This window comes from Callionymus lyra, chromosome 1 (assembly GCF_982586985.1).
Source record: "Callionymus lyra chromosome 1, fCalLyr1.hap1.1, whole genome shotgun sequence".
Classification (NCBI taxonomy): Eukaryota; Metazoa; Chordata; class Actinopteri; order Syngnathiformes; family Callionymidae; genus Callionymus; species Callionymus lyra.
The window spans coordinates 23,433,577-23,448,483 of record NC_141818.1 but is presented as its reverse complement, the minus strand read 5'-3'; the positions used below and the strand labels follow the sequence as shown (position 1 = coordinate 23,448,483).

At 36.5% G+C, this 14,907-nt stretch overlaps 2 protein-coding genes across 2 annotated transcripts; one reads left to right on the top strand and one right to left on the bottom strand.

Moving 5' to 3' along the window:
* Positions 1-1,758: 1,758 nt before the first annotated feature.
* On the bottom strand, positions 1,759-6,776 carry dhfr (dihydrofolate reductase). Its single transcript, XM_087809134.1, has 6 exons — positions 6,625-6,776; positions 6,486-6,535; positions 4,565-4,670; positions 4,376-4,499; positions 3,569-3,681; positions 1,759-1,862 (listed from the first exon to the last, which is right to left on the bottom strand). Exons 1-6 carry the CDS (start codon positions 6,714-6,716, stop codon positions 1,778-1,780), a joined length of 570 nt encoding a protein of 189 aa, XP_087665260.1. The 5' UTR covers positions 6,717-6,776; the 3' UTR covers positions 1,759-1,777.
* Positions 6,777-7,379: 603 nt separating this feature from the next.
* gtf2h2 (general transcription factor IIH, polypeptide 2) lies at positions 7,380-14,534 on the top strand. Its single transcript, XM_087797829.1, has 14 exons — positions 7,380-7,699; positions 7,783-7,860; positions 8,208-8,244; positions 8,447-8,533; positions 8,819-8,869; positions 9,378-9,432; positions 9,547-9,652; positions 9,745-9,835; positions 10,627-10,822; positions 11,055-11,118; positions 11,783-11,886; positions 11,957-12,056; positions 12,121-12,160; positions 14,026-14,534. The coding sequence occupies exons 1-14, from the start codon at positions 7,644-7,646 to the stop codon at positions 14,134-14,136; spliced, it is 1,176 nt and encodes a 391-aa protein (XP_087653955.1). The 5' UTR covers positions 7,380-7,643; the 3' UTR covers positions 14,137-14,534.
* The last annotated feature ends 373 nt before the right edge of the window (positions 14,535-14,907 follow it).

Sequence of the window (14,907 nt, the reverse complement as noted above, 5' to 3'; positions counted from 1 at the left end):
GTATAAATGTGGGAATTTTATTTAACTGTTTAGTAGCGTTTTTCCAATGATGCAGTTCTAAACGTGTACATTATAATAAATTAAGTTTGATATCGAATAGTTTCGTTTTGAATGTCCTATTATTTTATATTCTGCATTGTTGAAATGATAGCATTACAATCTCTTTCGGACTCTCCTGGATTCCAGTCTCTACTGTGACATATTTCTATACAGGTTTTAGGCAGGTGTGGAAAAATGCTGAAAACTAAGAATGCTTTTAAAAATATGAATAATAATTGTTTATTTTTTAACAGCTTACAAAATGTAAAGTGAGAAAACAAAAGAGAAATCAAAATAAAAGTGAAAAAGATACAGCTGTGTAGGAGCTTAAAACTGTGAGGAACAAACTCTGCTACCAAGCTGAGGTTGTTTAAGACAGTTTCATGTCACAGGTCATACACCATATGGCAAGACTGAGCAAAGCGACAAGACACAGGGTACTTCTACTGCATCAGCAAGGTTTCTCCCAGACAAGCACACAGAAACAGGCAACGTTGAGGATCGTAGACGCAGTGGTCAGCCAAGGAAACTTAGTGCAGCAGATGAAAGACACATCAAGCTTATTTCTCTACGAGATCAGAAGATGTCCAGCCGTGCCATCACCTCAGAACTGGCAGAAACCAGTGGGACCCAGGTACACCATCTACTGTCCGGAGAAGTCTGGCCAGAAGTGTCTTCATGGAAGAGTTGCAACCAAAAAGCCATTCCTCCGACATAGAAACAAGGCCAAGCGACTCAACTTTGCACGAAAGCATAGGAACTGGGGGCAGAAAGATGGCAGCAGGTGCTCTGGACTGATGAATCAAAATTTGATTTTTTTTGCTGTAGAAGGTTTGTTTGCCGAAGGGCTGGAGAGCGGAACAATAATGAGTGTCTACAAGCAACAGTGAAATATGGTGGAGGTTCCTTGCAAGTTTGGGGCTGCATTTCTGAAAATGGAGTTCTAAATTTGGTCAAGATTAATGGTTTCCTCAATGCTGAGAAATACAGGCAGATACTTATCCATCATTGAGGCTTATGATTGGCCCAAAATGTATTCTACAGCAGGACAACCTAGAGCTCACATTTCCCCGATCCTTAAAACTCTTCACTGCAAGTAAGAACCAAAATTATGAAGTTGATCTTTAAAGTAACTGGTAGCCAGAGATATTCATGGTCAGGCTCCACCTTAAATCAGTGGTCCTGCCTTACACCCCAGCTTAGGCTCTGAGGTCTGTGGATCAGAATCTTCTGATGGTTCCTCACACACGTTTTCAGACCAGAGGAGAGAAATCCTTCCAGGCTGTTGCCCCTAAGCTTTGGAACGATCTTCCTCTCTCTCTGTGTTTGATGATCTACTGACTCCTTTAAGAAACATCAAGACATTTTTATTCGTGCAGGCTTTTTCTTAATTTTCTGGAACTCCTGTGTTTGATCTTTGAAAGTAAATAATTTAACTATGTTTTCGTTTTGAGTGTTAAAGCGTTTTGTGACCCTGTTCTAGAAAAGCGCTTTACAAATAATCATTACTTACTTACTTACTATAATAACGACAGCTTCCATAATTCAGGAATTTAATTGACATACCTACCTGATGGTTTAGATGCTGCGCTTCCGGAAGTTTCCATTTTATTTTATAACTCCGTGTCCAGTGAACAATTTGGTAGTTGGCCTTTGCCGTCTTACAGCTTTTCTAGTTAGCTAGTCATTACATTGTACATTTATAAAAAAAAAAAAAAGTTTCATCCAATTATTTATTTTATCGCTCAACACTTTCATAGACTTCATATCTGTACATGATGCCATTTTCCTCCTGCATATCAGAGGAAACTCCTGGAAAGGTCCTGGAAAGGAAGAACACACACTAAAAATCAAGGTATGCTCCAATTAAACAAGAGAACATACAGTAGATATATAGTAATGTGCAAAGGTTTTAGGCAGGTGTGAAAAAATGCTGTTAACTAACAATGCTCTAGAATTTATTTTATTTTATCCATACACAAAATTCAAAGCTCTGCTACCAAGCTGGGGTTGTGGACGACAGTTCCATGTCATTTGTCATATACCATGGCAAGACTGAGCACAGCAACACGACACAAGGTACTTCTACTGCATCAGCAAGGTTTCTCCCATTTCAAAGCAGACTGGGGTTTCAAGATGTTCAAGATCTTTTGAAGAAGCACCAAGAAACAGGCAACGTTGAGGATCGTAGACGCAGTGGTCAGCCAAGGAAACTTAGTGCAGCAGATGAAAGACACATCAAGATTTATTCCCTTCAAAATCGGAAGATGTGCAGCCGTCCATCACCTCAGAACTGGCAGAAACCAGTGGGACCCAGGAAAATCCATCTACTGTCCGGAGAAGTCTGGCCAGAAGTGGTCTTCATGGAAGAGTTGCAGCCAAAAAGCCATTCCTCCGACATGGAAACAAGGCCAAGCGACTCAACTTTGCACGAAAGCATAGAAACTGGGTGCAGAAAAATGGAAGCAGGTGCTCTGGACTGATGAATCAAAATTTGAATTTTTTTGCTGTAGAAGAAGGTTTGTTTGCCGAAGGGCTGGAGAGCGGAACAATAATGAGTGTCTACAGGCAACAGTGAAACATGGTGGAGGTTCCTTGCAAGTTTGGGGCTGCATTTCTGCAAAAGGAGTTGGAGATTTGGTTTCCTCAATGCTGAGAAATACAGGCAGATACTTATCCATCATTCAATACCGTCAGGGAGGCGTATGATTGGCCCAAAATGTATTCTGCAGCAGGACAACGACCCCAAGCATACAGCCAATGTCATTAAGAAATACCTTCAGCATAAAGAAGAAGTCCTGGAAGTGATGGTATGAACCCCAAAGAGCCCTGACCTGAGTCCTTCTGGGATTACATGAAGAGACAGAAGGATTTGAGAAACATCTACAAAAGATCTGTGGTTAGGTCTCCAAGATGGTTGGAACAAACTACCAGCCGTTCCTTCAAAAACTGTGTGCAAGTGTACCTAGAAGAATTGATGCCGTTTTGAAGGCAAAGGTTGGTCAAACCAAATATTGATTTACATTTGTCTTCTCTTCATTCACTGCATTTTGTTAATTGATGAAAATAAACTATTGACACTTGCATTTTTGAAAGCATTCTCAGTTTATAGCATTTTTTCACACCCGCCTCAAGCTTTTGCTTTGCACTAATGTATATACAGTATATAAAAAGGATAAACACCTCTGTTCAAATGCCATAGGTTGTTTTTTTTATATATAAAAATGTTTTTCACCTTTAATGTGACCTTTATCCAGGACAAAACTTGTATTAATATATATGAACACATAAAAGAAACATTCACGTATTTGCAACAGTTTTGACTGAATATTAGCCACATAACAGGTCAAATCAAAGGTGAAACAAGTTGTGAATTATTTGTCATGGTGTTGTTTCAAGAATGTTTGCATGAATTCTTGCATTTGGGTTGTCGACTTTTACATCCACTTTAGTTAAGCGTCTCAAGACTGTAATCAGTTGATTGTCAGACAGGAATAGAATAAACTTTTTTTTTTTTGCTTCATCTTACTCTATTAGGCGATAATCCTCGAGAGTGATTTCAGGAAAAAATGTGTCACACTCAAACTGCTTCAGGATCCTTGTGACAAACAACCTTCTCTTGCCCTGGTGCTCCATCATTTCCTGGCGAGAGATAATATACAGTCATTTTAGATTAAACTTTTACTCATAGAATAAATAGTTAAGAAATGTAAAAGGAAACATTACATAGAGATATGTGTGCAATTACAGGCAATTTAAAGGTTAGTTATGCATCCAGACATGCGCAAAAACAACACATTGGATTATAAGTCAATAGGTAGCTTCAGCTACAGTCGGCTAAAAAAAAATTGATTGATAAGTTAGCCTGGATGTTTGGGCTGGAAAAGAAAACTGAAGGCAAGTAAAGCAAGACTGAATACCTGTGTAAATGAGAAGGAGGCAGGTGAAGTTAAGGACTGTAGATGTAGTGAAAATAGAGTTCAAGTATTTGGATCAGTCCGACAGAGTACTGGGCAGAGACTGAGAGATATGAAGAGAAGAGTTCAGGCAGGATGATTTAGTTAAGAGACAAAATAAGGGAAGCCAGGTGGAAGAATGACATGTTAGAAGAAGAATCTTAGAAAGTGAAGTAAGAATTAACAGTAAAAAACAATAAAGGGTTTGTTGATGTGCTGATATCAAACCTTTCTTGGTCATTTATAAATTTGCAAATTCCCATGTTTAATTTTCACTATAGTAAAAGCAGTTTAGGGGCTCCACTTCAAAAATGTCCTGCAGTGCCTTTCTCTGTTCCAAGATATACTGTATATATTATGCTGGTAAAAGCCGGACTTACTTTGTAAAGTGAATGTCCTCCGATCACCCAAACCTGGTCTGCACGATCCGACAGTTCTGTCTCCACCAGATTTAGAGCAGTGCTGAAGTCTGGAGCAAGTAGGTGAGCTCCAGCAGGTGGTTCCCTACGGCGAGTATTGTCACTGGAGCATTTGACCTTTGATATCAACAAAGTATTCGTGTGACTCACTTGAGCTCCCTGCTGAGGATGATGTTGATCCTGTTGTTCAATGGCCGGTTTTTCTCAGGAATAGAAAACCAGGTCTTCCTCCCCATGATGACCACGTTCTGCTTGCCTACACATTAGAAATATATCATATAGCACACTGACAACAATCCAGAGGCAGGTTTTTTTTCTAATTGATTTCTGCTCCACATATTCCTTTTATAACGCAAAATCATGTCAACAGTCAACAGTAACAAGACTATTTGTCCTGAGATTTTAATGAGGTTTATCGAGATGCAGACATTTCAGTGTTTTCTGAATGCATGTCGAGAAAAGCTGCAGAGTGAGCTACAAGATGTTAAATAATTTGCCACTACCTCAAACATCTGTGGCATATTCTATATTGTGTATACAATAGTGACCAGGAGGGACTCTTCAAGGTCTGCATTTATAGAAATGGTATTTTCAAAAGAACCACACTGCTAGGTAAAAAAAAGAAAAGAAAAATCAAACGGGGGATGCACTGTAATCCTGTAAACATTGTAAACTCTTTTTCAAAAACACTTCATTGTGTTGCTCAACATTATCACTCTGCAATAGACAAATAAATAACACAGAATTAACTTATTTATAATTAGTATCCTGGATTAGGAAAAAGTCAATTGTTTTCTGTTCTTTGATACAATTCAATCAAAGTTCATTACTAAAATAACATTTAGTGTGTTGTCTTTTTCCAAAATATATTGAGTTGATGCATGGCTCATCTAATTTTAATGATTAAAATCAAACAATTATTTATAAACGATACAATACTTACACAGGCACCTTTCCGAGTCCATTAGGATTTCATAAGGCAGACAGTAAAATCAATCAGTTGCCTCTTTGAAAGGCAGTATTCAAGCCACTAGCTCACCTTCACAGAAGGCTTTTAGCTAATGGGGCCTTCTCGTGTCCTGCCAACCGGCCTTCTTATAATGGGAACTAGATATACAGCCTTTCAATTTCCTTATCCCTGAGAAAGTTGTTTTTGTTTTGTTCACGGCTTCATTTCTATAAATGTTTTTGAGTTGAGATTACTTTGACATTTTATATATTTATTGTATTATATTATATTCCTTGCTTTGATGTTTACCTAATATGTTAAAAAACATGTTTAAATAACTGATGCAATTAGTTTAGGTGCTGCACAATAGCTGCCTTGGTGCTTGGTTCTGTTTTTCTATTGCTTATTTTGTGCATTATCTCATTTCATTATTCAAATTATAGTGAACAACAAATCCCTATGTTGTGTTTAAAACACTGACAATATGTTTATGACACTAAATAAATGCTTTAAAACTGGTTCAAACATGTATTCTTAAAATATGAAATTAATCAAGATCTAACAAAATAAAGAAGAACAAATGTGCCGGGATACACATACCTAACCTTTCTTTGTTCTAAGGTCAGTCAAGTATTTTAGTGCCAACCGCATTGAGAGTAACTTTGTAAGTAATTATAGAAAGCAACCTGTAAAACCATGTAAAAGGGTATGTCTAATGATTATTAACTTTCATAGGGAAGTCTAAACTTTTTATGCAACTATATGCAAGGTGATACTGATCAGTGCTCCTGGATCAGAGACCCTCAGCAATAAAAATCATCCTTCATTTCAGTGCGTTATGACAGGTGCATTGCCCACTCTCATTGTTTTAACTGTTCAAATGATCTACTCAATCAATGCTGACTATGCATCTGAGGAAAGCAAAAGGAACAAAAAGGGACCAACACTCATGGAGGACGATATAAAAGGATGCCAAAGTACAACAATACATGAGTAATCATTAACACTTGTAAAGTAATGGAATTCCTCTATGTCACTGTGCCTTTCTAAAATACATTGTTATAATTACATTATTGACATAAAGTCAGTTAAGATAAAAATAATATTTTATTCATGTATTACCTTCCACGGATGGAGTTGACGTCAGCTTTCGAAAATGTTTGAATTCGTTACTAGAAGAGAGTGCAAATTGACAATTGTGAATACAAATAAATAAAAACTATATTCTGTGTAACTGCTCTCCCTGAATTCATCCACTCACTTCAATCTGGTCGGGTTCCACGGCAATTCCCCCATTCGGCCGATTCCCAGGTCGGGACACACAGCCACAATTGCATTCAGAATTCGTGTCATTTTTCATAAACCTGCAGACCTGCGACCAGTCCTGCGACCAGACCTGAGATGGAAGTTTACTAACTAAGCGGACATTACGTCAGCATAGAGTTTCGCGCTCCGCGTCACGTGGACCTCACAGTGCGGAAGTGATGTTTATTTACTTAATTAAAAAAAGAAATCTCGAAAAATATAAAAATTTGAAAACTTGACTTCAGATTGAATTAATAATTACCAGGCTATACGGACCTATATTAATAATAGATCGATATGTATTTTATTTAGTGTACTGTGCAATCATTATTTATTAGAATTGTTGTTAAAACATTTAAGAAACTTAATCTTTAATTTAATTAAAAAATAGGCATCATCTGCGAAAAACTACACATTTAATGAACAAAATGCTCCAAGTAAATTAAAGTATACAGTATAAACACCACTAGATGTCGCTGTTGAATGTGACTTGTGGAAAATCAACCCGACAGTCTCCTGCTCCTTTGACAATTTAAGCATAAACGTGAAAAAATTAATCGTTTTATATGAAAACTAATTCTCAGATTGCAAAAAAACAAAATATCTCTAATATTTTCAACACTTCCGGAGGGAAACCGGAGTAAAAAGGAACCTTTATTTCCATGCATGTTTCATGCGGTCCTATAAGTATGCGACACAATGTATCAAACATCCACTTTCCAGGGCTCTTGTGTTGACACATGAGTATCTTTATTTGCCTGTCAAGCTCTTGTGAGAAGGGATACATCTTTATCGTAATAATGTTTCTTACGCGTTAAATAATGCACCAAAACAACAATCGAGTGCAGTTCTTAGTGTTTAAGGTGACCGCTTGGTAGAGTTAATCCAGAGCGACAACAGTCGAATTTTGCAGTTGTTTTCTTATACTATTCAATTATACATTAAGATACATTAAGTTTATATCAGTTTGTCATCATGGATGACGAGCCAGAAAAGGCCAAACGCTGGGAAGGGGGATATGAACGTACATGGTAAGACCATCACATCAGTTGAACTTTTAATGAATTGAAATATGTTCCAACAAACTTCACTTCTGTCGTTTTTTCTTCCACAGGGAGGTTCTAAGAGAGGATGAATCTGGCTCACTGAAGGCCACGGTTGAGGAGATACTGTTTCAATCCAAAAGAAAACGGTGTGCATCCTTTTGTCACTATATTGTATGAACCTTTTAGTTTGTCATTCTACCAGTGCAGCGGTTACTTGGCTCTCCATTAAAGAGAAGTAACTTGAATCTTATTTTGCACTTACAAGCTTAAAATATGTGACATTGGTGTACAATTGGATTCAATTCTAAACTGATATTCAAGAAAGGTTGCAAAAAATATTTTACTACATGCATTTAATTGTATATATACAGTGACACTGTATTCACACTGTAACATTGTTTATACATATAATTGATAAGTACATGCATAACTAACTAGTGAAACCAAGTAATAATTTGAACAAACTATGTTTTTTTTTTGTTTTTTTTTCCAGGGTCACTGACAGTCATGGCCAAGTAAGACTGGGAATGGTAAGTTCATCCTTCCTCTTAGTACTCTTATATGTACTTTATTATAAGAAAAGTCCAATATATTATTTGAGCAACTGTAGCTTTTGTACATTTTTAAATGTTTATAGCTTTTGTAAACGTTATATAAATTTATATTGTGACAATTTTGTTATTTCAATTATAGAGGGAAACTCGTAGTTTCATATTTGTCAATACCTTTCAGATGCGTCACCTCTATGTGGTGGTGGACTGTTCAAGAAGCATGGATGACCATGACCTGAAGCCAAATCGTCTTACCTCAACTTTGAAGGTCAGTTTGTTGCGGACCGTAAAAGATTCAAGATGTGTTGCTTGTGATCATGTTTGCATATCATAATATCTCTCAAACACTGTTATGTTACCCTTAGTCATGTGTACAAGCTGTGATACTTGCTGCAAGGGTCCAAACCTATTGTGTGGACCATTTCCTTTAATTATTTTTAAAGTAAATTAATAAATATATTATAAACCGTCGGAGCAGGTTTCTGTAAAAGAATAACAATGGGGTTAAGGTGTCTTTAACAGCTTTACCTGCATCTTTCTGTTCTATTTTCAGCTCCTGGAAGCGTTTATAGGAGAGTATTTTGACCAAAACCCCATCAGTCAGGTAAGTTTAAACCATAATATTTATCATGGCAATGAAAACCTACCACCACTAATGGCTTGATTGTTAAATATTCAATAGAACATCCTTACATTTATGTCCTCACCAAGGCCAATGGCAATAAAATCATTGATTAATGGCTGAACCTTAAATGTTCTGTTCCCCATCCACTCACATGCTCTCACTGACAAGTCTGATACATATTACATATCAAATGTATGGTTCTTTTTCCAAATATCATTTAAGAGTAATTCATTTTTAGCATTATTTGTTTTCTGATGTCTGATTATGATCTTATTTCTATGACCAAATTATTTACTAAAAATCATTGAAGGCCCAATTGACCATGTTTAGCACTGAAATGTAGTCGTATTTATTTCCCAATATGGAAGAAACCTCTGCATTGTTTTCTTTGTGGGTGCAAGTACTTTGTATACTTTTTACAAATACTTTTCTGGTTATTAATTGGATTTGGTCAATACTTAAACAATGTTTGTGACTTTTATTTCAGGTGGGATTCATCACAACGATGAATAAAAGAGCAGAGAAGATAACTGATCTGGCAGGTGCAGTCAGCATGAGAGAACCTTTTATTGTCTGTTTAAACTGCTACAAGGGATACACTTAAAGCTACATGTATTTTAATGTATTTTAACCTGTGGTGTGTTTCTTGCATGTAGGGAATCCTCAGAAGCACATATCTGCCTTGAAGAAAGTGGTGGACACTGTGTGTGCTGGAGAGCCATCCTTGTACAATGCACTCAGTCTGGCTTTACAGACTCTGAAGTATGTTGGTATATGTGTCAGTTTGTGCAAGCATGTGCACCTGTACATAAAATCAGTGTTTCTCACCAACAATCTTGTCTTTTTACATGGAGACACATGCCTGGACACACAAGCCGGGAAATTTTGATCATACTCAGCAGCCTGACCACATGTGACCCAGCTAGCATTTATGACCTTATCAAGGTAAAATCATAATGTGTTTCGATTCTAATAGATGATTCAAGGTGGTAGAATTACCAGTCAATTACATTCCTCTATTATTGAAAAACTCTCTAAATAGGGGGGGTTTCAAGTGATGGTTGGTCATAATGTTTTCATTTAATAAAAAGTGATATGGCACCTTGAAATGTTGCTCACCTATATTAACAACTTTAGTTAATGGCTGGATTATGAGTTATAACTAAGATAATTAATTAACATTTCACAGAAACTAATGGGCCAATAATGTCAAACTCCAACTCTTCTGACTTACTCGCATTTTTCAAATGTTAAAGTCTTCTTCTCGAAGATGCAGTAGTTCCTTCATCATGATGATGTTTTGGAGTTATTACTTACTTATTACTATAAACCTTGATGCATTGCCAATGACGGCAGAGTCAATCATATTTAATCTCATCAATGTGGCCTACACTCATTTTCCTAACACATTTAAATTAAAAGAGAGTTTTTTGCAAACAGACAAATAGTGATAGAGTACAATAGAGGTTCACAGTCTATTTAAGAGACACTTTAATCACATTAGTAGTAGTGTTTTTTTGTCCATAAATATTATCTTTCACTATATCCACAGTCATATTATCAGCAGGTTTAGGATTCAGATCGCATTTGGTTCTTGCCCTAGTCTAGCCCTTCAACTAAAACACATGGATCTTGGTCGTGGCTTTATTTTAGTGTCTACACTGTTTGTCGATGAAATTTTGCTTTAAATGATTGTTATTTATATAATGTGGCTCTTCTCTGATCTGTTCTTTCAGAGTCTGAAGACTCTCCAGGTGCGCGTGTCGGTGATCGGTTTATCGGCTGAGGTCCGAGTGTGTACGGCGCTGACCAAAGAGACGGGGGGCTCATATCACATCATCCTGGATGAAGCTCACTTTAAAGAGCTGCTCCTGCAGCACGTTAAGCCTCCACCAGTCAGTGCTGCATCTGAGTGTTCTTTAATACGCATGGGTCAGTGAGTAAATTCTTTTAATGTGTCGTTTGAATATCTAGTAAATTAAATCACAGAGTTGGGAATCTTTCTGTGTATGGGGTGTCTACCCCGGGCAAGATGCTTAACCACTAATAAATCCAAAACGTTTATCTGGTGTAACACATCACAGCCTACTGCTTGGGTCGGTGTTATTGTCATTGCCTTTCTGTGTGTCCTTTTTAAGTTGACAGTCTGTCTATATTTCTTCAGGTTTCCCGATGCATACTATCAGCGTTTTAAATGACCAGGAGGCAAAACCTTCCTTCAGCATGTCGTAAGTAAAGATTTTCAAAGCTTTGCTTTATAATGTAGAAGGGGTTAGCTATGGACAATAACCATTTTTTATAACATTAGGATGTGGGCGGTTTTGGGTGGTTTAAATAAAAAATAAAAAACATTACCTGGGCAACAGCACTTATTATATATTTTAATACATTTAATTTAAAGGGACTATAAAACATACAAAAATAAATTATCTTTTTTTTTGACTAGCCTCTTCATTCATTAAATCCTGTGAAACACAAAAGACCGATCATAAAAATGATCCAGTATTATATGATTTATTCTTCAACACACCACCACATGAAAACCAAACATTTCAAACTAGAGGTGCACTCACTACAAAGCACAGACCTCTGCCAAGCTGAGTTAGGAGGAAGCAAACGAGAAAAACAGCTGGTGCTACGACTCTCTCAACCAGATGTTAATCCTATACACAACTAAATAATCTCTTCCTAGTTCCACCTGTCAACTTTCATGAAAATTAAATTGACATCCATTTTACAAACCGTGTCATTAGATGGATGGATGGCTAGATGGATGCATCTTCATCCCCCTCTGGTGGAACTCTACAACTTAACTTGGAGCTTGGACAATACTTTTGTCTTTTCTTGTTTTCCTGTCGACTTTTTACACAAACCTTGTTCTTTCCTTTACAGTCTACTAGAGAGCAGCCAAAATCCCATTTTGTCTGTCAGTGGCTACCTCTGTCCGCAGTGCCAAGCCAAGTACTGTGTGCTGCCGGTGGAATGTAAAGTCTGTGGTATGTCCGCTTTCTAACATATCAATCCAATCTTGACTCGTCATGACTCCGTTCTACATTTGTTATTTAGGTTTGACGTTGGTCTCAGCTCCTCATCTAGCTCGATCTTTCCACCATCTATTTCCCCTGATGACCTTTGCAGAGTGTTTATTAGAGGAACAAGATGATGGGTATGTCTCACACTTGTTTCTATACATCATTTTTAACTAAATTGTGTTTGTATTCATTTTTTAGGTTCTGTCAAGCATGTCAAGTACAAATAAAAGATAAAACGGTGAGTTTCTTAAAACATCAATTTATTTGATTTAAAGAGGCACATTAACCTCAATAAGACAAGGATCTTCTTCAAGATGCATGCATTTAGTGCTGAATCCAATCCTTTAGAAACAATTAGTAAAAATTTCGATTTTTTTATATAATGAACTCTCTATCTAAACATCCAGGAGTAAACTACATGCGTTCTTCAAATCTTCACCCCTTAACATATCATTTGGTTGATCATATATTTTTTTTTTTAGTGCTCTTGTGCTTACCCAAATAATATACAATTTCTTTTTTTTTTTGGTTTGCAAAATTTGATTCTGAACTACAAATATAAACAAGCATTACTATTTTCTGTGTCTTGTTAAATGTAAGTGATTTTTATTTGTATAGCGCTTTTCCAGACCAGGGTCACAAAGCGCTTAAACAATCAAAACAATAATCAATAAAGTATATATTTTAAAGATCAAGATAAAACTGAAAACACAACAGGAGTTCCAGAAAATCAAGGAAAAGCCTGAACAAATAAAAACGTCTTAAGATGTTTCTTGGAAGAGTCAGTAGACTCCATCAAGCGCGAAGAGAGAGGAAGATCGTTCCAAAGCTTAGGAGCAACAGCCTGAAAAGATTTCTCTCCTCTGGTCCTGAACCGTGTGCGAGGAACCATCAGTAGATTCTGATCCACAGACCTCAGAGCCCGAGCTGGGGTGTAAGGCTGGATCAGATAGTGTGGTTAATCTTAACAGAATGTACCCATCTTCCAGAAAAAGAAAATAAGTTATTATAGGTTTGTGTGAACTTGCTACTTAAAACATTGGCTCATAAACTTAATTCAACTTTTAAATCGAAAGAAACTGTGTCTCTGTAATGTCTAACACAGAAGAGCTACTCTCTCATTTTAACAGCGGTTGTCAAACCATCCTGGACAAATTAAAAAAAAACGTGTTTTGTCCGATCCCCACAACCCTTGCTAAATGAAAGTACAAATCAACTCCTCAAAGAATGTTGTAGAAATGAAAGAAAATGGAAAAAGGTTGTCTGAAGTATCCAAAGAAATGCGGACAAATTCATTAAAAAACAGCAGTCAAAGAAGCAAAAATATCTCATTTTTCTAATGTGATTTTAGCCAACCAAGCCAACCCACGAGTTTATTTCAGGTTTTAGATAATGTTTTTAATCCCAAAAAATCCAACACCCCAAATGCTACTCCCAGAGACTGTGAAATACTGCAATTCTTTATTACCAGAGTCCAAGAAATAAGGCAGCAGATAACACCCCTAGATAAGATAATTGACACAAGCCTCTCTGTTTTTAATTATTTTACTAATTTTATGCCACTGACCCTCCCTGTTTTATCAAAGACTTTATCCAGGATGAAAACCACCTCATGTGCTCTCAATTTCATTCCCACATCCCCACTTCTCTTTTAGAAGGTGTTTCCCCCAGTTCTTTTAAACATGCTGTGGCCAACCACTTATATTTATAACTAAAGTTGTTTGCTCTTATGTAAAGCACTTTGTAACAACTGGTAAAAAAAGTGCTGTATAAATACAATTATTAGTATTAATAGCCACAGCATGTAGGTCTTACGTGGTGGTGTATGAAACATGCAATGATGATTCCTTTTCTTAGCAAATTATAGATCATTCAATAAAAATGTTTGGAATTAATGTGTTAGTTATTCTGTAGGAGATTTTCCAGACATGAGGACATTTTACATGTTTTAGTCAATGTAATTCAACGGAAAATAAAATGACCCACATAATATATATTATTTTCATTCTTAATCCATTTAAAAGTGTGTCTTAGTGTAAAGAACATTATTTAAATAATTTATTTGGGCTGAGTGTAATATGGATCTGTTGCTTCTGTCGATAGGTATTCAGATGCCCTTCGTGCCACAGTGTGTTCTGTGTGGATTGTGATGTCTTCATCCATGATTCTTTACATTGCTGTCCCTGCTGCATCCAAAATCAAAACACCAACTAAGAAACTCATACTAGCACATGTGAAAGAAGGCTTTGCTTGTTTATAGAAGTTAATGTCTGAAGAGGTAAGGTAAAACTTTATTGATCCCTCAGGAGGTCTCCTTCGGGAAATTGTTTAACTTAGTTACCACCACAAATGAAGATTCTTATCCTTGTTCATTGTTTATTAGGCAGTTAACCTGTATGTATCCTGTTGTGTATTGTTCTAAAACTTGTTTCTATTGAGAGTATTTGTTTTACTCTTTTTTTTCAATCACACATGTTATTTTTATAAACGCATAACTGATGTTACTATTGGACACTGCCTAGTAATTAATGTTCAATATTGACTCAAATTAAAGCTGTTCCAACCATTGTAATACTTGTTATTGTCTGAGTATTAAACACTTTTCAAAACAATGTTTTTGGAGATTCATTCTTTTTATTGCGTGTGCATTGGCCTGTGTATCCAGCAGCAGAGTGTCTTTGGGGTGTGTAGGATCAGATTCTCATCAGTGATGTTCAATAAACACTGATGCTAGCATGTCAGCATGGACTATTACCTGAGTTTTTTTTGTTTTTTTTTTACAAATCTTATTAAATGTACCTATCATGTTTAACTTATTTAATCCAGTATACTAGATAGTAAATATTCGGGTCCTTGTAGTTTCGTTATGTTGGGTATACTGGGGACCACTACTAGAGGGCGCTCCAGAAATATCTGTCATCCAAGTTAAGGCCTAAACTCTGTTCTAGAACAGTAGAGCCAACTGAAAAATAGATTTTACCAAAA